General features: G+C 41.3%; 1 protein-coding gene across 4 annotated transcripts in view; it reads right to left on the bottom strand.

Annotated features, from left to right (window-relative positions):
* Positions 1 to 23358, bottom strand: part of LOC117506953 (sodium-coupled neutral amino acid transporter 3-like) — a 203270-nt gene that overhangs the window by 23389 nt on the left and 156523 nt on the right. For all 4 annotated transcript variants that reach the window (XM_034166628.1, XM_034166629.1, XM_034166631.1 and 1 more), the window contains 7 exons: positions 17379 to 17461; positions 14410 to 14468; positions 13923 to 14072; positions 13034 to 13113; positions 12574 to 12674; positions 1386 to 1510; positions 1141 to 1285 (listed from right to left, as the gene is read on the bottom strand). In XM_034166628.1, coding sequence (XP_034022519.1) covers positions 1141 to 1285; positions 1386 to 1510; positions 12574 to 12674; positions 13034 to 13113; positions 13923 to 14072; positions 14410 to 14468; positions 17379 to 17461 — 743 coding nt within the window. The remainder of the gene's footprint in view (positions 1 to 1140; positions 1286 to 1385; positions 1511 to 12573; positions 12675 to 13033; positions 13114 to 13922; positions 14073 to 14409; positions 14469 to 17378; positions 17462 to 23358) is intronic.

The raw sequence follows: 23358 nt of genomic DNA, 5'->3' as shown, positions 1-23358 counted from the left end.
GAAATTTGTTTTGAAGTTTTAATTCCCACCGGACTCTGTCTCGGCAGAGAGCCGCGCAGCGTTTGGAGCTGTGCCAATGGAACGGAGGACGATTCTCATTTCTTGACTGCAACAAGACAAGAGTCCCAATTAGTGACTTTAATCCACACAAAAGTGACTCACGGTATTTTAATGGCTTTGAGAGGAGTTAAGAAGCGGACTTGCCGTTTCTGAAGAGCAGCGAATCAAAGAACCATGAGCCAGTGGATCGAAGCATTGTTTCATTGGTTCACGCTTCAAAGTGGTGTCGCACTGCAGAAACGGTTGATTACAAAGCCACTGCAGGGTCTGTAATCAACGGAGAGGAATGATCATTTTCCTGACAAACACCCTCAAAAACAACGGCTGCTCTGAAGGACTGATAAGGGAATTGTTAAGCAAAAAGGCTTTTGATATTGGTGGATCGAATCATTTATTAACGATACTCGAAAAGAACCGGTTCTCGATACCCATCCCTATGTAACACAGCGGTAAACATACCACCGTCCCAGCTTTTTTGAAACGTGTTGCAGGCATCCATTTCAAAATGAGTAAATATTTGCACAAAAACAATAAAGTTTATCAGTTTGAACATTAAATATCTTGTCTTTCTGGTGTATTCAATTGAATATAGGTTGAAGAGGATTTGCAAATCATTGTATTCTGTTTTTTATTTGTATGTTTACATTTTACACAACGTCCCAACTTCATTGGAACTGGGGTTGTAGTGCATGCAGACTGGGTGACTGCTCTCACTCCAATCAGAGAAATCTTTTGGAAATCAGAAGATTAAATAGCAACAACCATATAGCCTCATATGTATTTTTTCACTCTAGAGTATCAGTCTTGCAGCAAATAACTGAATTTAAATGAATTTCATTGTATTCATATTTACGGTGCATATTTACTGTCAGATCTTTTTTTTTCTTTTCACAAATATGAGAATGATAATAATAAATATCATTATAATGCATAGTTTTATGTAAAACAACCACATGGCGATGGCCCCCAGGAGGATGAGTGGGAATAGGAAGTGGATAGATCTGCTAGATCTGAGATGTTCTAAATGTCGGTCCTTACAGGTGCCAACATAAAGTTCATTTTGGAGTTGGTCTAACCTACCAATGACCCCAAAGATGCCGAGGATATTGGGGGCAAAGATGACCAGCAGGTCGATGAATGTCAGCAGAATGAAAGCAATGGCAATGTGGCGGGGCCAGTAGAAGGTTTTATTGGGGAAGAGCATCTGCTGGATGGCTCTCCGTACCTGATGATCAAAAAGGAGGCTGTTTATAACAAACAACATACTGATTGATGGAAAAATTCAGCTGAAATGAGTAAACTGTAGGCAGTAAAATTTTACTTACAGGAAAGAGGACAATGGGTACAGTAAGCGTCACAGCTGTAAGAACAGCCAGACGTACACACAAAATCAAAGTGTCGTATGGATCAATACGGCTGTAGGTGTGAAGAAGCTCTGCTTCCACCTCACCTGAAAAAGAGGACCATAGAGAAGGCTCACAGAAAGGGAAGTCCAGCAAAAATGGAATAATCCCTTACAAGGAAAGAGATTATTTCTTTATTTGATATAAATACACTTGTGCTCACAAGTTTACATACCCTGGCAGATCATTATTATTATTATTATTTTTTTTTTTTTGGCCATTTTTCAGAGAAAAAGAATGATAACACAAAAACTTTTTTCACTCATGCCCAGTGGTTGTATGAAACCATTTACTGTCAAACAAATGTGTTTACTCTTTTTAAATCATGACAACAGAAACTACACAAATGACCCTGATGAAAACTTTACATATCCTCCTGACTACCAGGACATATATATATATATATATATATATATATATATATATATATATATATGTGTGTGTGTGTGTGTGTGTGTGTGTGTGTGTGTGTGTGTGTGTCCTGGTAGTCAGACATCAATGACAGCTTGGAGTCTCTTTTGTGGTAGTTGTGGATGAGGCTCTTTATTTTCCTTGATGGTTAAACTGCCCATTCTTCTTGGCAAAAAGCCTCCAGGTCCTGTAAATTCCTGGGCTGTCTTGCATCTCCCCGGACTAGCTCAATGATATTGAGGAGGCATCTCAGGAGACTGAGATAGCCACTGCAGAACCTTCACTTTATTCTGCTGTAGCCAATGACAGGTGGACTTGGCCTTGTGTTTTGGATCATTGTCATGTTGGAATGTCCAAGTATATTCCATGCACAGCTTTCAGGCTGATGAGTGCAAATTTTCTTCTAGTATTTACTGATAACATGCTGCATTCATCCTGCCATCACGTTTCCTGTACCTTTGTAGCTCATACATATCCAAAACATCAGCACCTGCGTGCTTCATAGTAGGCATGTTGTACCTTTCATCATATAGGCCTTGTTGACTCCTCTCCAAATATAACGTTTATGGTTGTGGCCAAAAAGTTCAATTTTGGTCTTATCACTCCAAATGACTTTGTTCTCTATGCTGTTTGGTGTATTGTAAGTGGGATACTTTGTGGCATTTGCACAGTAAAGGCTTTCTTCTGGCGACTCAACCACGCAGCCCATTTTTCTTCAAGTGCCACCTTAAGGTGCCCTGACACTTGCATGACTTTGATCCATGCACTTGCACATACTCTGTCATGCAGGAGAGTAAACTCATCTCAAACTCGTTGTAAACCATTGTAAACTGTGCGCGGCTTCATGCAAGTGTGCAAAGAAAATTTTGAAATGTTCAAAATCTCCATCACGCATTAATTACGTGAACTTCATGTGAACATTGCTCAAAAAATTAAAAACACTGCATGTGAGTGCAAGTGACTGCATCAGCTCACCACATCACAGACCAGCTCGTCTGAACGATTATAACAAGGTCTTAAATCTATCATAAACATAATTTTACAGCTACTCATAAGAAGGAATGAACATGCAACTGTTTTACCAAGCTATTACAATATAAACACTACAAATAATGACCTTTTAGATGGTTCCAATGTGTTCTCCACATCATTAAGCACACCAGAGAGAGAGAGGAAAAAAGCAGCAGATGAAACGGTCCTCTGTGATTCCAGAAGCGATTAGAGGTGTTTTCAACAGCCAACCTCTGAGAGAAAATAATAAATCCACTATGAAATAAGAATTTTATATACGCACCATCCAGCACACACGCGCAGCATCCAGTAAACAAAGCACGACATCCAGGTTGGAACACAGTGGGTGGGATAGTCACAACAAAGTGTGTGCAAGTGCGCGGATCAGTCATGCAAGTGTCAGGGCACCTTTATTGTGCATCTTGAAACAGCAAGACCACTTTGTTTCAAAGAGCCCTGTATTTCAGCTGAAGGTATTTGTGGGATGATGGGATTGATGGCATTGATCTCAATCTCAATCCCATCGTCACATCTTCCGAAGAGGAAGCAGAGATAGGGGACTCAGAGGCGGACTTATCCATTACCCAGGCCGAAGTCACCGAGGTAGTCAGAAAGCTCCTCAGTGGCAAGGCTCCTGGGGTGGATGAAATCCGTCTGGAGTACCTTAAGTCTCTGGATGTTGTGGGACTGTCTTGATTGACACGTCTCTAGAACATCACGTGGCGGTCGGGGACAGTGCCTCTGGATTGGCAGACCAGGGTGGTGGTCCCTCTGTTTAAGAAGGGGGACTGGAGGGTGTGTTCCAACTGCAGGGGGATCAGACTCCTCAGCCTCCCTGGTAAGGTCTATTCCAGAGTACTGGAGAGGAGAATTTGACCGATAGTCAAACCTCGGATTCAGGAGGAGCAGTGTGGTTTTCATCCTGGTTGCGGCACACTGGACCAGCTCTACACCCTCCATCGGGTGCTCGAGGGTTCATGGGAGTTCACCCAACTAGTCCACATGTGTTTTGTGGATCTGGAGAAGGCGTTCGACCGTGTCCCTCGAGGCGCCCTGTGGGGGGTGCTCCGGGACTACGGGGTCCGGGGTCCTTTGCTAAGGGCTATCCGGTCCCTGTATGACCCCAGCAGGAGCTTGGTTCGCATTGCCGGTAGTAAGTCAAACCTGTTTCCAGTGCACGTTGGCCTCCGCCAGGGCTGCCCTTTGTCACTGGTTCTGTTCATTACCTTTATGGACAGAATTTCTAGGCACAGTCAGGGTGTAGAGGGGGCCCGGTTTTGGAACCACAGAATCTCATCTCTACTGTTTGCTGACAATGTGGTTCTGCTGGCTTTGTCAAATCAGGACCTTCAGCGTGCACTGGAGCTGTCTGCAGTCAAGCGTGAAGCATCCGGGATGAAAATCAGCACCTCCAAATCCGAGGCCATGGTTCTTGACCAGAAAAAGGTGCTTTGCCCTCTTCAGGTCGTTGGAGTGTCCTTGCCTCAAGTGGAGGAGTTTAAGTATCTCGGGGTCTTGTTCACGAGAGAGGGACGGATGGAGCGTGAGATTGACAGACGGATCGGTGCAGCATCTGCAGTGATGCGGCTGCTGTATCGGACCATCGTAGTGAAGACAGAGCTGAGCAGGGGGCAAAGGTCTCGATTTACCGATCGATCTACGTTCCAACACTCACCTATGGTCATGAGATTTGGCTTATGACCAAAAGTGTTCCGAGCACGTCCCATCGGGAGGAGGCCCCAGGGAAGACCCAGGATACGTTGGAGGGACTACGTCTCGCAGCTGGCTTTGGAACACCTCAGGGTTCCCCCAGAGGAGCTGGGGGAGGTGTGTGTGGATCGGGAGGTCTGGGCGGCTTTGCTTGAGCTGCTGCCCCCACGACCTGACCTCGGATGAAGCGGAAGAAAATGGATGGATGGATGGTATTCGTGGGATTTTCTTTGTATCCTGAACAATTTTCCTGGCAGTTGTTGCTGAAATTTTTGTTGGTCTACCTGACCGTGGTTTGGTTCCAACAAAATCCCTCATTTTCTACTTCTTGATTAAAGTCTGAACACTGCTGATTGTCATTCTCAGTCCCTTGGATATCTTTATAGAACCCTAATTCCAATGAAGTTGTGACGTTGTGTGAAATGTAAATAAAAACAGAATACAATGATTTGCAAATCCCCTTCAACCTATATTCAATTGAATACACCACAAAGACAAGATATTTAATGTTCAAACTGATAAACTATTGTTTCTGTGCAAACATTTGCTCATTTTGAAATGGATGCCTGCATCACATTTCAAAAACGTTGGGACACTGGTATGTTTACCACTGTGGTACATCACCTTTCCTTCTAACAACACCCAATAAGCGTTTGGGAACTGAGGACACTAACTGTTGAAGCTTTGTAGGTGGAATTCTTTCCCATTCTTGCTTGATGTACGGCTTCAGTTGCTTAACAGTCCCGGGTTTCTGTTGTCGTATTTTTCACTTCATAATGTGCCACATCTTTTCAATGGACAACAGGTCTGGACAGCAGGTAGGCCAGTCTGGTACCCGCACTCTTTTACTACGAAGCCACGCTATTGTAACACGTGCAGAATGTGGCTTGGCATTGTTTTGTTGAAATAAGCAGGGACATCCCTGAAAAAGACATTGCTTAGATGGCAGTGTGTGTTGTGCCAAAACCTGGATGTACCCTTCAGCATTGATGTGCCATCACAGATGTATAAGTTTCCCATGCCATGGGCACTAATACACCCCCATACCATCACAGATAATGGCTTTTGAACTTTGCACTGGTAACAATCTGGTTGGTCTTCTTCCTCTTTTGTCCAGAGGACACGACTAGGGATGGGTATTGATAAGATTTTATCGATATCGATACCATTATCGATTCCGCTTATCGATACGATTCCTTATCATTTCCCTTATCGATACCTCTTGTGAATTTTCTGTGTACTAAAAGTAGGCTTTACAGGTTTTCTATGTCAACAACATTTGATTGAGTCTTAAAGTAAATAAATGTGAAATTGGTCACTGGATCCTTGATCTCTGGACATAAAAAGAAATAAACAAAATCTGTAGTTTTTGTCAAAAGCACTTCCTTTCAGACATTATTGGCATGAATGTCTTTCCATACATCTGAGCTGAGCTCTTGCAGCTGGCTGCGCTGCACGTCAGGATGTAATTCATAAAGAATGCAGCACATCTCATTTTGGGAGGACAAAAACGTTTTAGCCAATTGTAGTTTATTGTCTATATTACAGCGTTTGGAAAGAGGTGTCATTTTATTTAAAGCGACAATTTGTTTTGAAGTTATTAATTCTGACCAAACTCTGTCTCGGAAGAGAGCCGTGCAGCGTTTGGAGCTGTGCCAATGGAACAGAGGATGATTCTCGTTTCTTGACTGCTACAAGACAAGAGTCGCAGTTAGTGACTTTAATCCACACAAAAGTGACTCACGATTAATATATTTAATGGCTTTGAAAGGGGTTAAGAAGTGGACTTGCCGTTTCTGAAGAGCAGCGAATCAAAGAACCAACGAGTCAGCGGATCGAAGCATTGCTTCATTGGTTCACGCTTCAAACTGGAATCGCGCTGCAGAAGCAGTTGATTACAGAGCCGCTGCAGGGTCTGCAATCAACGTAGAGGAATGATCATTTTCCCGACAAACACCCTCAAAAACAACGGCTGCTCTGAAGGACTGATAAGGGAATCATTAAGCAAAAAGACTACTGATATCGGAGACTCAAATCATTTCTTAATGATACCCGAAAAGAACTGGTTCTCGATACCCAACCCTAGACACGACGTCAATGATTTCCAAAAACAATTTGAAATGTGGACTCATCAGACCACAGCACACTTTTCCACTTTTTCAGGCCCAGAAAAGGCGGCGGCGTTTCTGGATGTTGTTGATGTATGGCTTTCGCTTTGCATGGTAGAGTTTTATCTTGCACTTGTAGATGCAGTGACAAGCTGTGTTAACTGACAATGGTTTTCTGAAGTGTTCTGAGCCCACACAGTAAGATCCTTTACACAAGGATGTCGGTTTTAATGCAGTGCCACCTGAGGGATCGAAGGTCACAGGCATTCAGTGTTGGTTGTTGGCCTTGCCACTTACATGTAGAAAGTTCTCCATATTCTCTGAATCTTCTGATTATATTATGGACTGTAGATGATGGAATCCCTAAATTCCTTGCAATTGTACATTGAGAAACATTGTTCTTAAACTGCTGGACTATTTTTTCATGCAGTTGTTCACAAAGTGGTGATCCACGCCCCATCTTTGTTTTTTTTTTGTTTTTTATTCTTTATTTTCAAAGAGTGGAAAACAAAACAGAGGGAGTCAATTACAGATTGGATCATTACAAGAGTCCACTCTTATTTTTCTGAAAAAGAATAATAAAGAAAGAACAAATAAAGAACACAACAAAATGAGAGAGAAGACCATCGCATGTTGTACAAAATTAATAAAGCCAACCATTAAAATGAGTGAAAAAGAGACAGACTAAGAGTTAGACACCATTACATAAAAGGGATGCAGTTCTGTTTTAGTCTCTCAAGCACCGGTTACTTCCATGAAATCTGGGCGGAAAGGTTTAACAAATTGGACCCACTGTTTCCATAGTTTGATAAAAACTTTCTTTTTAAGTCTAATTGCAAATGTAACTGATTCCATGACATAAATCCCATTCACAATATTTATCCACTCTGACACTGTAGGGGGCTCAGGCAGGAGCCAGTGTTTTGTTATTGCTTTTTTGGCTGCTGTTATTAAAACCAGAAAAAGATATTTATTAAAAGATTTTCTAAAATGAATCTTGGTCTTTCCCAGAAATAAAATAGGAAATTGCAATAATATACACTCAACAAAAATATAAACGCAACACTTTTGGTTTTGCTCCCATTTTGTATGAGATGGTGGCCTTTTACTGTCGATAGTCTAAGGCACACCTGTGCACTAATCATGATGTCTAATCAGCATCTTGATATGGCACACCTGTGAGGTGGGATGGATTATCTCAGCAAAGGAGAAGTGCTCACTATCACAGATTTAGACTGGTTTGTGAACAATATTTGAGGGAAATGGTGATATTGTGTATGTGGAAAGTTTTAGATCTTTGAGTTCATCTCATACAAAATGGGAGCAAAACCAAAAGTGTTGCGTTTATATTTTTGTTGAGTGTATTTTCACTAAAAATGGATATTAAAACATCCTGAATTTCAACCCAGTAGGATTTCAGTTTTGGACATTCCCAAAATATATGCCAGTGACCTGCCTTCTGCTCCCCACAGCGTCTCCAACATTCTGCTGCCCCTCCATCAAAATGTGCCTTTTGCTTTGGAGTAACAAAAAAATGCATAAGACACTTCCAGCTAAATTCACGCCATTTATGAGAATTGGTACACCTCCATTGCAATTCACATATATCAAGCCAATCATCATCTGTTATTGAAAGAGAACCCTCTCCTTCCCAGTTATCCCTAATATATTTTGTGGAGTGACTCATTTTTGACAGTAGACCTTTGTAAAGTGTTCCTATTGCTCCTTTAATCAAATTATTTTTATATGCCTTCAAGAAAATGACTAAAATTGGATCGTTAATGTCGGTTTTATTAATAATATTCTGTTGAAAGTAGTGTCGTAGTTGGAGGTACCGAAAAAAGTCGGAGTGTTGTAATTGAAATTCTCCCGCCCCATCTTTGTTTGTGAATGGGCTGAGCCTTTTGGGGATGCTCCTTTTATACCCAATCATGACACTCACCTGTTTCCAATGAACCTGTTCAACTGTGGAATGTTCCAAACAGGTGTTCTTTGAGCACTCATGAATTTTCCCCAGTCTTTTGTTGCCCCTGTCCCAGCTTTTTGAAACGTGTTGCAGGTATCCATTTCAAAATGAGCAAAATTTTGTACAAAAACAAAAAAGTCTACCATTTTGACCATTAAATATCTTGTCTTTGTGGTGTATTCAATTGAATATAGGTTGAAGAGGATTTGCAAATCATTGTATTCTGTTTTTATTTACATTTCACACAATGTCCCAACTTCAATTGAAGTGGGGTTGTACATCCCTTTCCTGTTTTATCCAGTTCAATTACCTTTTTTTTGACAATTCTTTTGCTTTCCTTATGACTCAGAAACCAGAAATGTCAATGCAACACTGGATGAAACATGCAAGGGTCTGCCAGGAGCCCAGAAACTCAATGACCTTTTACACACACACACACACACACACACACACACACACACACACACACACACACACACACACACACACACACACACACACACTTTACAAGCATTACAAGCAAACAGATCACAGGTAAGGATGGTTACCCTCTGTAGCTATTTAAACCTACTTGTGTCAACTTGTGTGCATTTTATCAGACCAAAATCACCAAGGTATGTAAACTTTTGATCAGGGTCATTTGGTTAGTTTCTGTTGATATTATGATTTAAAAAGAGTAATCACAGCTGTTTGACAATAAATGGATTTACCCAACCACTTACCATGAGTGGAAAAAAGTTTATGTTAATTATATTCTCTGAGAAATTGGCAAAAAAAAAAAAAAAAAAAAATTAAATTCTGCCAGGTATGTAAATTTTTGAGCAAACTTTTATAAGTTACTATTATACAAATAAAAGACTATAAAACTTTTAAAAATCTTTTAAAAAATCACTTAGCTTCTGCTTCACACAGAACTCAGAGTATCTGTGTACACTCTAAAAATTATGTTATAAATTATAATTATAAATGTTGCATTTACTTATTATATGTAGTTATGCCAAAAGGCATTAAATGGGAAACATTAAAGCTAGTTAACTGTATCAATTTGTAACAATTTGCTTTCCCTATTTAAACAACCACATTTTGTGGAACCAGTTGAAATAACCAGGTTAAGTAAATATAGTAAATTTTATAGTGAACAATCTGGCTACCATCCTGTCCAGCAGTTTTTTTTTGGACATCCAACAGATTTTTAGAATGTCCCAGAGCACAGCCCAGTCAAATGAAACACTTTACGAAAGTCAATATATGCTTCAAAAAAGCACTTGCATTTAGTAAGTAATCACGGAGCTAGCAGTGGTTGATTGATTTCTTGGGTGTGAGGCACAACTGCTATGGCTACTGAGCAGCAAGTAAGTGGGACTGAATCCTGTGAAGAGTAATCCTTGCAAGCATCTTTCCTGGCACAGAGAGCAAAGCAATACACCAGTAGTTGTTGCAATTCAGGCGATTACCCTGTCCTTCCAGAAAGGGGGTGGGGGGGAGTCCTTTGTTCCAGTCTGTAGGGATCATACCTGTCTCCCATAATGAAACAAAGACTGTTTACAATGCCAGAACAGTACATCCAACTGCCTGGAAGAGTTCATCTCCAATACCACAGATTTCTGGAGGTTTTCCTGCCCTCAGGTATTTCGTTCTATTTGCAGTCTCACTAACACTGGCAGGAGGATCATTGTTATACAGCTGCCCAAAGTAGCCACCCCAATGGGACAGTACAGCAGAGGCATCTGTCAGGACTGATCCGTCAGCTGCCACGACTGAGTTGGGATGAGGTCTCGGTTTTGAGGTATGAAAAGGCCACAGATGATGAGTCACCTGATCACAGATTCCTTAAACAAATGCCTCTGTGTCTATCCTTAGGGCTGCTTTCACATTTCCCTATCCCACCTGGAATTTCATTCCAAAACACACACACACAAAAAAAATGTACAGTAGTTTTCAGAATAATAGTAGTGCTATGTGACTAAAAACATTAATCCAGGTTTTGAGTATATTTCTTATTGTTACATGGGAAACAAGGTACCAGTAGATTCAGTAAATTCTCACAAATCCAACAAGACCAAGCATTCATGATATGCACGCTCTTAAGGCTATGAAATTGGGCTATTAGTAAAAAAAAAAAAAGTAGAAAAGGGGCGTTCACAATAAAAGTAGTGTGGCATTCAGTCAGTGAGTTCATCAATTGTGGAAAAAACAGGTGTGAATCAGGTGTTCCCTATTTAAGGATGAAGCCAGCACCTGTTGAACATGCTTTTCTCTTTGAAAGCCTGAGGAAAATGGGACATTCAAGACATTGTTCAGAAGAACAGCGTAGTTTGATTAAAAAGTTGATTGGAGAGGGGAAAACTTATACGCAGGTGCAAAAAATTATAGGCTGTTCATCTACAATGATCTCCAATGCTTTAAAATGGACAAAAAACCAGAGATGCGTGGAAGAAAACGGAACACAACCATCAAAATGGATAGAAGAATAACCAGAATGGCAAAGGCTCACCCACTGATCAGCTCCAGGATGATCAAAGTCAGTCTGGAGTTACCTGTAAGTGCTGTGACAGTTAGAAGATGCCTCTGTGAAGCTAATTTATTTGCAAGACTCCCCCGCAAAGTCCCTCTGTTAAATAAAAGACATGTGCAGAAGAGATTACAATTTGCCAAAGAACACATCAACTGGCCTAAAGAGAAATGGAGGAATATTTTGTGGACTGATGAGAGTAAAATTGTTCTTTTTGGATCCAAGGGCCACAGACAGTTTGTGAGATGACCCCCAAACTCTGAATTCAAGCCACAGTTCACAGTGAAGACAGTGAAGCATGGTGGTGCAAGCATCATGGGCATGTTTCTTCTACTGTGGTGTTGGGCCTATATATCGCATACCAGGTATCATGGATCAGTTTGGATATGTCAAAATACTTGAAGAGGTCATGTTGCCTTATGCTGAAGAGGACATGCCCTTGAAATGGGTGTTTCAACAAGACAATGACCCCAAGCACACTAGTAAATGAGCAAAATCTTGGTTCCAAACCAACAAAATTAATGCCTCGCAAATGTGAAGAAATCATGAAAAACTGTGGTTATACAACTAAATACTAGTTTAGTGATTCACAGGATTTCTAAAAAAGCAGTTTGAACATAATAGTTTTGAGTTTGTAGCATCAACTGCAGATGCTACTATTATTGTGAACACCCCCTTTACTACTTCTTTTTTTTTACTAATAGCCCAATTTCATAGCCTTAAGAGTGTGCATATCATGAATGCTTGGTCTTGTTGGATTTGTGAGAATCTACTGAATCTACTGGTACCTTGTTTCGCACGTAACAATAAGAAATATACTCAAAACCTGGATTAATCTTTTTAGTAACATAGCACTACTATTATTCTGAACACTACTGTATCTACTTTTGCTGTTTTTGATGGATTTAATTTTCAGTACTTGTAAAACAAATAATGTTTTCTTCCGTTTTCTAATGCTGCATATTGAAAATCTGAAGCTCCTGTTTTTGTGTGAAGCATCTGTTTCATATTCATTTCAATGTATTTATAGAGCACCAAATTAAAAGTCATCTTAAGGTACTACACACATGTAAATTCGAGACCTTGCGTGTGTATGTTCAAGGATTTTTTTTTTTTTATGCAAGGCAACTCAAGACCTTGAATTTGTCACATTTTTCGTCAAAATTATTGTGGCAATAAACAATTTTTTTTAAGAATTGATCTTGTATATGAACTTTTATTTCTCAGGTCGGTATTTGCCTTTTGTGTTGCCTTTTGTGTTGTATGAAAAGAAGTATTTGGCTAGACAAGGATAGTAACCAGTTTTAAGTACTTTCCATTGGTTGTGTGCATAGTTACTGCATAGTATACAGTGTGACCACTAGAGGGGGCCAATGCATCACCAGGACTCACCATAGAAAGTTAGGTATCCAAAGAGCGCAGCCAGGAAGTACATGACATACATGACTGCAATGGAGATGTTTGCCACATGCTGCATCTTTTTCTTGGTGGCACTGTAACAAAGAAAATATTATCATATATTATCAAACATACATATAACCCATGTTAAATTATATAACTACAGAGAAAATATCAGAATTATGAACAAATCTAATGCTGAGCTGCTCTGTTGCTGCTTTTGCACAACTCATTAATTCAAATTCATCTTATAAATAAACAGGCAACAGTGGTTCAAAGCTGAGTGAATAAGCTACCAGCATGCGACATCATACAAGCAGTGACGGTGCATCGCAATGTAAAACAGTGCATGAGGCTAAGCCAAGCGCAAAGCAGACAGTGCACCTTTCCTCTCTGTTATGTAACTGATGTTTTATCCCGTAGTGTTCAGGACGTTTTCATCATTAGAACATACTTGCGCAGCTCTGTGTAGATGGGCAGGACCTCAGGGTGGCACACAAAGGCGAACGCCAGGATGGGGATCGTGTAGGCCGTCTGAAAATGAACCCCAACAAGTCACCATAGATACAGCAGCGCCATCCCAGACGTCTTACCACCAACCTCTCTCAGACACACCACAGAGAGCTAATTGTTTCTGCTGTGATTAACTTTGACCTGGCCACAGACCAGCTTTAGACTATTTAAGAATGCCATACTCGGAAGCTGCTAAGCAGCAGGGATTGGACTTCATAGGCCAGGTTAAGAAAATTTCATATATCTTTAAGGGAGGCTATTAAGGACTTGATGGGATTTCAGAATCAGTGGCCGGTTGTCAACAGCTGCTCATGCAATTGAAAGCAAAATAGATGAAACAATATATAGAGAGGTTACATTCAAACTGATTTAATAAGATAAGTCTGATTAGCGGCTGTGTCTTGTTGTGAAGGTGAGGGCGCTTTGGGAAATGTCAGGTCTTTCCCATTTCACACACTGCCAAAGTCCTTGGCACACAAAGGGCAAACTTCATAATGTCACAGTATGCAGCAGAATGTCAAAGCAATATTTTTTACTTTTCTGCTGGCAAGAGTCAACATCACAGGGGTCACTGTCCATTATGAATCATGCAGAGGAGTAGGTGCCTGCTGCATTCACTGACACTTTCATATAAGCTCTGATATCTGTTTTCAGTGCACTGGGGGTTTACAGAGTGCTCCAAACCAGGTGTGATTTCCATGCTTGCACCATCTCTGGCAACATGCTGAAGATGACTACGACATAAGTGCATGGCTGTCATTGGTCAGTGGAGTTGGATTTGAAGTTCAGACCTTTGAAAATAGGTGTGTGGGGGGCATGCATAAACCTACTTGTGAGTTTAGATTTGCCATTTTGGGAACACAAGCAGGGTCATCCTCCCCACCATGATCTGTGGCGTTGACTGTTAGCCCTTTGAGAGTACCATTGAGTGAGCTGAAGTCCACAAAAGGGCAAGGAACAGCAAACTTCTTGTAAATGACCTGAGCAGTGCAGAGAAGAAAGACGTTAACCAAGAATAAAAGTGGTGCGATACAGTGAGCATGCAGACGGATGGAAAATACACCACCGGTACAGCCTGAGAAAGAGATTACAGCTCACACAGCAAAAACTGGGTCAGTGAAACACAGAAGGAAAGCTGGCACTGCAGCATACAAAAATTAATGAATACAAAACACACACACACACACACACACACGTCACTACAAGATGAGGTTTTTTTAATCCCTTCTTTTAAATTTCTAGTGACAAGCAAGAACTAAAAAGCAAAGACTTACTGTTGAGTTCATTTATACAAAAGTCAAGAGTGACATGACTTACTGCACTAAGGAAAAAAACCATGCAGCTCAAGGAGAAGCCAGAGGTGTATCCCAGGTATCCTAAAACACAAAGGCTTCATTAGCAGAGCACCCATCTGTTTTCATAGTCACTCTGAATGACATCATGCTTCAGCAAGTTGTGCAAAATTAAGACTTTAGGTTTATGCCATTTATCAACACAGAGGTTCCCACAAAGTTTTATAATGCTAAGATCACATGATCAAGATGTACATAAACAATTAAATGAACAAATGAAATTTAACAGCAGTTTCCATTCAAAATATTCATTCACAATACATAAACTATCATCTGAATAACATATTAAAAAATAAAAATACACATGAAAAATTATTTTAATAATCCAATTAATGCATTTCCTCTAGCTGGACCTCCTGCGCCTCTGTCTCCTCGAGGCAATGCTTGTGGCCTTTACATGTGACAGTTTTGCTTATTGGATTTGTGGTTGAGCTCCAACAGGAACAAACTTGTGCGATTTTAGGATTTACAAAACTAAAATTAAAGTTACTTCAAAACAATGTTACTTGCACAATAACTTAATGAGTAACTTTTGTTTGTGGTCCTGAAGGAGAACAGGGTATCCAAAGTTTCCAAAGACAATATTTTAAAATAATTGTGTCAGGGTTTGAAATTTTGTCTGGTTTTCTGTTTTATTTTTTTGGTCTGTGTGTTCATTCTCTTGCTGGGTTTTTCTGCTTGGGTCTGTCTGTCTCTATCTCTCTTGTCTGTCCCTGGGTTCTTGGTGGTGGGCGTCTCTCTGTCTCTCTCTGGCCACACCCTTGTTCTGATGCTTTCCACGCACACCTGTTCCTGAATTGCTGCTCATCACCTGGGTTACAGAAGCTCACTGGGTGCTTTAGTCCCTCGCCAGATTGATGCACCTTGTGCCTTCTCTTCAGCTCTGTTTTTCGTGTTCCATAGTCCTGCCTGCCTCATTGTGTTCCTGACCTCCCGCCTGTTTGAATGACCACGCCTTAGCCTGATGATTTTTGTACTGCTGTGTTTTTTGGACATCCTTCTCATGTACCAACCAGTAAAGCCTTTTACTAATCAGAACTGTTTGTTTGAGCCTTGCATTTGCATCCAACCGTTTTTGACCAACCTTCTTGTCAAATTGTTAGACTAAGTTGCAACATGAACAGTATCAGTGAATTAAAAAAAATATTGCCTTTGCCAAAATCAGAAAAAGTACAAAAAAGAAAAAAGGAGCAAAACAGATCTAAGTTTATTACTTTAACATACACTCAACAAAAATATAAACGCAACACTTTTGGTTTTACTCCCATTTTGTATGAGATGAACTCAAAGATCTAAAACTTTTTCCACATACACAATATCACCATTTCCCTCAAATATTGTTCACAAACCAGTCGAAATCTGTGATAGTGAGCACTTCTCCTTTGCTGAGATAATCCATCCCACCTCACAGGTGTGCCATACCAAGATGCTGATTAGACACCATGATTAGTGCACAGGTGTGCCTTAGACTGTCCACAATAAAAGGCCACTCTGAAAGGTGCAGTTTTGTTTTATTGGGGGGGGGATACCGGTCAGTATCTGGTGTGACCACCATTTGCCTCATGCAGTGCAACACATCTCCTTTGCATAGAGTTGATCAGGTTGTCAATTGTGGCCTGTTGAATGTTGGTCCACTCCTCTTCAATGGCTGTGCGAAGTTGCTGGATATTGGCAGGAACTGGTACACGCTGTCGTATACGCCGGTCCAGAGCATCCCAAACATGCTCAATGGGTGACATGTCCGGTGAGTATGCTGGCCATGCAAGAACTGGGACATTTTAAGCTTCCAAGAATTGTGCACAGATCCTTCCAACATGGGGCCGTGCATTATCCTGGTGCAACATGAGGTGATGTTCTTGGATGTATGGCACAACAATGGGCCTCAGGATCTCGTCACAGTATCTCTGTACATTCAAAATGCCATCAATAAAATGCACCTGTGTTCTTCATCCATAACAGACGCCTGCCCATACCATAACCCCACCGCCACCATGGGCCACTCGATCCACAACATTGACATCAGAAAACCGCTCACCCACACGACGCCACACACTCTGTCTGCCATCTGCCCTGGACAGTGTGAACCGGGATTCATCCGTGAAGAGAACACCTCTCCAACGTGCCAAACGCCAGCAAATGTGAGCATTTGCCCACTCAAGTCGGTTACGACGACGAACTGGAGTCAGGTCGAGACCCCAATGAGGATGACGAGCATGCAGATGAGCTTCCCTGAGACGGTTTCTGACAGTTTGTGCAGAAATTCTTTGGTTATGCAAACCGACTGTTTCAGCAGCTGTCCGAGTGGCTGGTCTCAGATGATCTTGGAGGTGAACATGCTGGATGTGGAGGTCCTGGGCTGGTGTGGTTACACGTGGTCTGCGGTTGTGAAGCTGGTTGGATGTACTGCCAAATTCTCTGAAACGCCTTTGGAGACGGCTTATGGTAGAGAAATGAACATTCAATACACGAGCAACAGCTCTGGTTGACATTCCTGCTGTCAGCATGCCAACTGCACGCTTCCTCAAATCTTGCGACATCTGTGGCATTGTGCTGTGTGATAAAACTGCACCTTTCAGAGTGGACTTTTATTGTGGGCAGTCTAAGGCACACCTGTGCACTAATCATGGTGTCTAATCAGCATCTTGATATGGCACACCTGTGAGGTGGGATGGATTATCTCAGCAAAGGAGAAGTGCTCACTATCACAGATTTAGACTGGTTTGTGAACAATATTTGAGGGAAATGGTGATATTGTGTATGTGGAAAAAGTTTTAGATCTTTGAGTTTATCTCATACAAAATGGGAGCAAAACCAAAAGTGTTGCATTTATATTTTTGTTGAGTGTAATTATTACTTTTAATTTATCTGTTTGTTTGTTTTCATTGAAGAGATGCTGATGTTCATTCAGTCTGATACATGATATGACACACTTACCTAGCTGTTTCATTAAGGCCAGTGGTAATATTACTGCAACAGATACTATGATCACAAGGTAGTTCCCATTCAAGTACCATTCACTGCAGAAAACACAATACAAACATGATTTTAGAAAAGTACAGACTGTTCTCAGTGCTAGGAGACAACTGATAGTTAGAATACAAAAAGTGTGTTTAAAGCGAACAAATGAGTTGCACGTAAAGATGAGGCTTTACGGCGACTACCGGATATGTCTAACAACCAAACGTGACCCTGGACATCTCACGTGCACAATCAATGCACTCCCTGAGGCTCTGACTGTTTGTTTGATCAGTCTGCCTATCAGAGACCTGCTGTACTGTCAGTGTGGATTGTTAGCCTGTGCTTGTCCATCCGTATTTATTCATCATTTCTTACCCACCACTGTTTGCGATTATTCGTGAGCGTGCATGCGTGTTTGGGCGTATTAGTGTTGGTGAGACACGGTGTCCCGGTGCCAGATGACTGGCTGGCTGGTTGATGAGAGGATATATGACCGTCTTCATTCTAGAGATGTGTGGTAACTAGCAGATGCTGCGTCTCTGCAGTGTCTCCTGTCTCACAGAAGACGTGCATTAAACACCCATACTGTGCCAAGCTAAAAATAGGCCCTGGTTTCCTCCACATGCTGTGTGTGACAATGAGCCAGTAAGACACAGCTTCTATGTACTGTATTATGCATGTTCCCAGTGCAGTCCCATCTGGGTAGCTTTAGTTTAGTTGCAGAGGTTATGTCATCACGCCTGTGTGTCAACTAGCTCTTAAAGGTCAAACTCAAGGTCATAACTGTTAAATGGTTTGTAGCCAAAATTTATTAAAGATGGTGGAATGTTTGTGTGTTTGCGGAGGATAAAGTGGTTCAGTTCTGGACAGAACTGATCAAATATCTCGTCCATCATGACATCTCATTCACTTCGCTTTCAGTGGATAAGCACTGACCGGATGAGCCTCAGCGTCTCTTTCAGGCTTAGTCTCTCTTACTAAATCACCAAGAATTAATTCACGTGACGCACTCTTTGAGTGTCCCTTCTTGGTATTTTGTATTATATTTATTTGTTGTATTTATTATGATTTTGAGATTTTAGAAAAGTTGCAGACAGAGCCAACAAAATATGACCTTTCAAACTTTAATCCTGTCTAATAAGGTGTTTTCATGTTAGACTGTTTTATTTGTTACGGAGCTTCAGTATTCAGTTTTACTGGATTCAGAAGTGTTTTTGTTTCTTTGCGCATCACCCATATAGTTTATCATTATAATCAAACACCCACTGGCAGGATGAAATATCACTCTGACAATCTGTTCCGCAGAAAAACAAGGTGATCACAGAACCCAGTCATGCCACACACAGACAGAGCTGACGCTGCCATCTAACAATTCCCATCATGAATACACTTAAAACACCTTTTGTGTGAATACTTATAATAACCTAATCTACAAACTGACCTGTGATTGCACTGATCGGCTGTTTCCTCCCTGCAGCTGGAGTACACACACGATTTTCCTGTGTTTTTATTTGTAAGAGAAAGTACATGTACAACTCTTCCACTGTCCATTTTAAGCTGTAAAAACAGTTCCATGCAGATACTCTTTTCTCTTTCCTTCTCTCAAATCTGTCTTCATATACCAGTAACGGGTAAGCTGTAAGTGGGCTAAGGGTGAAGAGGTGCAAGGGCAACATTACGCTCCAAATCCAGGCCAAGGCAGTGAGTGCTGTTTGTCTGAGGCCACCTGCACTAGCCAGTGATATCCCGTGGTTTACGTTTTCAGCCATGGGGCCTCGCTGTGTTTTGATGTGCTGCTCTCCTCCTCTGGGGTCACTCTCACAGCTGTTCTCACACCAGCTGCTCTGCACGTTCAGGGCACAGAGCACGACAAATGGGCACCACCTAACCAAACTCTTTTACAGACTTTAATTTCTGTCAGCCCAGGAAGGCAATGTTACTCTCCCACAATGATAAGATAACACGCTGCTCTTTTTTTTCTTCATAAAAAGCAATATAAGTCAGGTCCATAAGTATTTGGACAATGGCACCATTTTCTTTTTTTTTATTATGATTCTGTACCACAAGGGAATTGAAATAAAACAATCAAAATATGCTTGTAGTGTAGACTTCTAACTTTAATTCAAAAGGTTTAACAGAAATATTCCATCAACAATTTAGTAATTACAGCCATTTGTATTGGCAGCCCAGTCTCATGGTATTAGATCATGATACCATCATTAAATTTTGTAGATTTTCATGATGGGGCAGTCTAACCCTAACCCTAACACCCTATGGCGGGTCCACAAAGCAGCCCAGTCTCATGGTACTGGATCATGATACCATCATAAAATTTTGTGGATTTTCGTGATGAGGCAATCTAACCCTGACCCTACTACGGTTGTATACAAAAGTTTGGGCACCCCTGATAATTTTCATGATTCACTTTATAAATCACTGGTCGTCTGGATCAGAAATTTCAGTTAAATATATCATATAGCAGACGAACACACTAATATTTGAGAAGTGAAATGATGTTTCTAATATTTACAGAAAGTGTGTAATAATTATTTAAACAAAATTAGGCAGGTGCATAAATGTGAGCACCCTTGTCATTTTATTGATTTGTGTTGTGTGGGCCGCCAGAAGAGGAGGTACTGCTGGCCCACCACCAGAGGGCGCCTTGCCTGAAGTGCGGGCTTCAGGCACGAGAGGGCGCTGCTGCCATGGACACAGCCGGGGGTGACAGCTGTTGCTCATTACCTCTTGACAGCTGTCACCCATCTACTCAACATCATCTCACTCCATAAAGACCAGACGTCATCTCCACCTCGTTGCCGAGATATCATACTTCATAGGAGGTAATACTCTCAGCCTTTTTGTGAGATTTGTAACACTGTTATTGTGAGAATTTGCAGGAGAACCGGTCGTTTGTGAGGAGGCTGTGCAAGACGGCGCTCCTTTTCAGCTGAGACCGCTGCAACATATTGAATGAGAGGTGGAGGTGGCATTCCCACCGTTGTTGTTACTGGGTATACACACACCCACACTTGACTGTCTTTGTTCTTCGCCAGCAGTACCAGATCCGACAGTCGGGGACGGTGATCACCTGGGAATTCGGGACTTGGCGGCTCCAGTATTCACCAGGTTCTGGGGCGGCGGAAATCGTGTGGTTCCGGCTCTTCTCAGGACAGACGTCTTCTATCCTCGAGCCTGCCCACACGTCACCTCTGTGTATTGACTGTTATGATATTCTGTGATTGTCTGTATGTTCGTTGTGCACATTCACAACATTAAATTGTTACTTTTTGGCTCATCTATTGACCGTTCATTTGCGCCCCCTGTTGTGGGTCCGTGTCACTACACTTTCCCAACAGATTTGCATACATTTAGCACTAATTATTGGAACACAAAATTGGTTTGGTAAGCTCATTGACCCTTGACCTCCTTACACAGATGAATCTAATCATGAGAAAAGGTATTTAATCAATCAATCAATCAATCAATTTTTTTTTTATATAGCGCCAAATCACAACAAACAGTTGCCCCAAGGCGCTTTATATTGTAAGGCAAGGCCATACAATAATGATGTAAAACCCCAACGGTCAAAATGACCCCCTGTGAGCAAGCACTTGGCTACAGTGGGAAGGAAAAACTCCCTTTTAACAGGAAGAAACCTCCAGCAGAACCAGGCTCAGGGAGGGGCAGTCTTCTGCTGGGACTGGTTGGGGCTGAGGGAGAGAACCAGGAAAAAGACATGCTGTGGAGGGGAGCAGAGATCGATCACTAATGATTAAATGCAGAGTGGTGCATACAGAGCAAAAAGAGAAAGAAACAGTGCATCATGGGAACCCCCCAGCAGTCTACGTCTATAGCAGCATAACTAAGGGATGGTTCAGGGTCACCTGATCCAGCCCTAACTATAAGCTTTAGCAAAAAGGAAAGTTTTAAGCCTAATCTTAAAAGTAGAGAGGGTGTCTGTCTCCCTGATCTGAATTGGGAGCTGGTTCCACAGGAGAGGAGCCTGAAAGCTGAAGGCTCTGCCTCCCATTCTACTCTTACAAACCCTAGGAACTACAAGTAAGCCTGCAGTCTGAGAGCGAAGCGCTCTATTGGGGTGATATGGTACTACGAGGTCCCTAAGATAAGATGGGACCTGATTATTCAAAACCTTATAAGTAAGAAGAAGAATTTTAAATTCTATTCTAGAATTAACAGGAAGCCAATGAAGAGAGGCCAATATGGGTGAGATATGCTCTCTCCTTCTAGTCCCCGTCAGCACTCTAGCTGCAGCATTTTGAATTAACTGAAGGCTTTTTAGGGAACTTTTAGGACAACCTGATAATAATGAATTACAATAGTCCAGCCTAGAGGAAATAAATGCATGAATTAGTTTTTCAGCATCACTCTGAGACAAGACCTTTCTGATTTTAGAGATATTGCGTAAATGCAAAAAAGCAGTCCTACATATTTGTTTAATATGCGCTTTGAATGACATATCCTGATCAAAAATGACTCCAAGATTTCTCACAGTATTACTAGAGGTCAGGGTAATGCCATCCAGAGTAAGGATCTGGTTAGACACCATGTTTCTAAGATTTGTGGGGCCAAGAACAATAACTTCAGTTTTATCTGAGTTTAAAAGCAGGAAATTAGAGGTCATCCATGTCTTTATGTCTGTAAGACAATCCTGCAGTTTAGCTAATTGGTGTGTGTCCTCTGGCTTCATGGATAGATAAAGCTGGGTATCATCTGCGTAACAATGAAAATTTAAGCAATACCGTCTAATAATACTGCCTAAGGGAAGCATATATAAAGTGAATAAAATTGGTCCTAGCACAGAACCTTGTGGAACTCCATAATTAACTTTAGTCTGTGAAGAAGATTCCCCATTTACATGAACAAATTGTAATCTATTAGACAAATATGATTCAAACCACCGCAGCGCAGTGCCTTTAATACCTATGGCATGCTCTAATCTCTGTAATAAAATTTTATGGTCAACAGTATCAAAAGCAGCACTGAGGTCTAACAGAACAAGCACAGAGATGAGTCCACTGTCCGAGGCCATAAGAAGATCATTTGTAACCTTCACTAATGCTGTTTCTGTACTATGATGAATTCTAAAACCTGACTGAAACTCTTCAAATAGACCATTCCTCTGCAGATGATCAGTTAGCTGTTTTACAACTACCCTTTCAAGAATTTTTGAGAGAAAAGGAAGGTTGGAGATTGGCCTATAATTAGCTAAGATAGCTGGGTCAAGTGCCACCACCTGGCCACCTTAAATGGCCATTTAAGGTGGCCATTTACAGATGTTTCTCCTCTTTGCATCTCTTCTTATGAGTGGCAACATGGGAGCCTCTAAACAACTCTCACATGACCTGAAAACAAAGACTGTTCAACATCATGGTTTAGGGGAAGGATACAAAAAGCTATCTCAGAGATTTCAACTGTCGGTTTCCAATGTGAGGAATATAGTGAGGAAATGGAAGACCGCAGGCACAGTTCTAGTTAAGGCCCGAAGTGGCAGGCCAAGATAAATCTTAGATAAGCTGAAGCGAAGGATGGTGAGAACAGTCATAGTCAACCCACAGACCTGCTCCAAAGACCTACAACATGATCTTGCTGCAAATAGTGTCTCTGTGCATCGTTCAACTACACAGCGCACTTTGCACAAGGAGATGTTGTATTATGCTGTAATGCAGAGGAAGCCTTTTCTGCATACACGCCACAAACAGAGTCGCTTGAGGTATGTTAAAGCACATTTGGACAAGCCAGCTTCATTTTGGAATAAGGCGCTGTGGACCAATGAAACTAAAATTTAATTATTTAGACATAACAAGGGGCAGTATGCATGGCTGAAAAAGAACACAGTATTTCAAGAAAAATGCTTGCTACCTACAGTAAAATTTGGAGATGGTTCCATCATGCTGTGGGGCTGTGTGGCCAGTGCAAGTACTGGGAATCTTGTTAA

Source organism: Thalassophryne amazonica, chromosome 3 (assembly GCF_902500255.1).
Source record: "Thalassophryne amazonica chromosome 3, fThaAma1.1, whole genome shotgun sequence".
NCBI lineage: Eukaryota > Metazoa > Chordata > Actinopteri > Batrachoidiformes > Batrachoididae > Thalassophryne > Thalassophryne amazonica.
The sequence above is the reverse complement of the archived record's forward strand: the minus strand, read 5'-3'. Positions and strand labels throughout refer to the sequence as shown.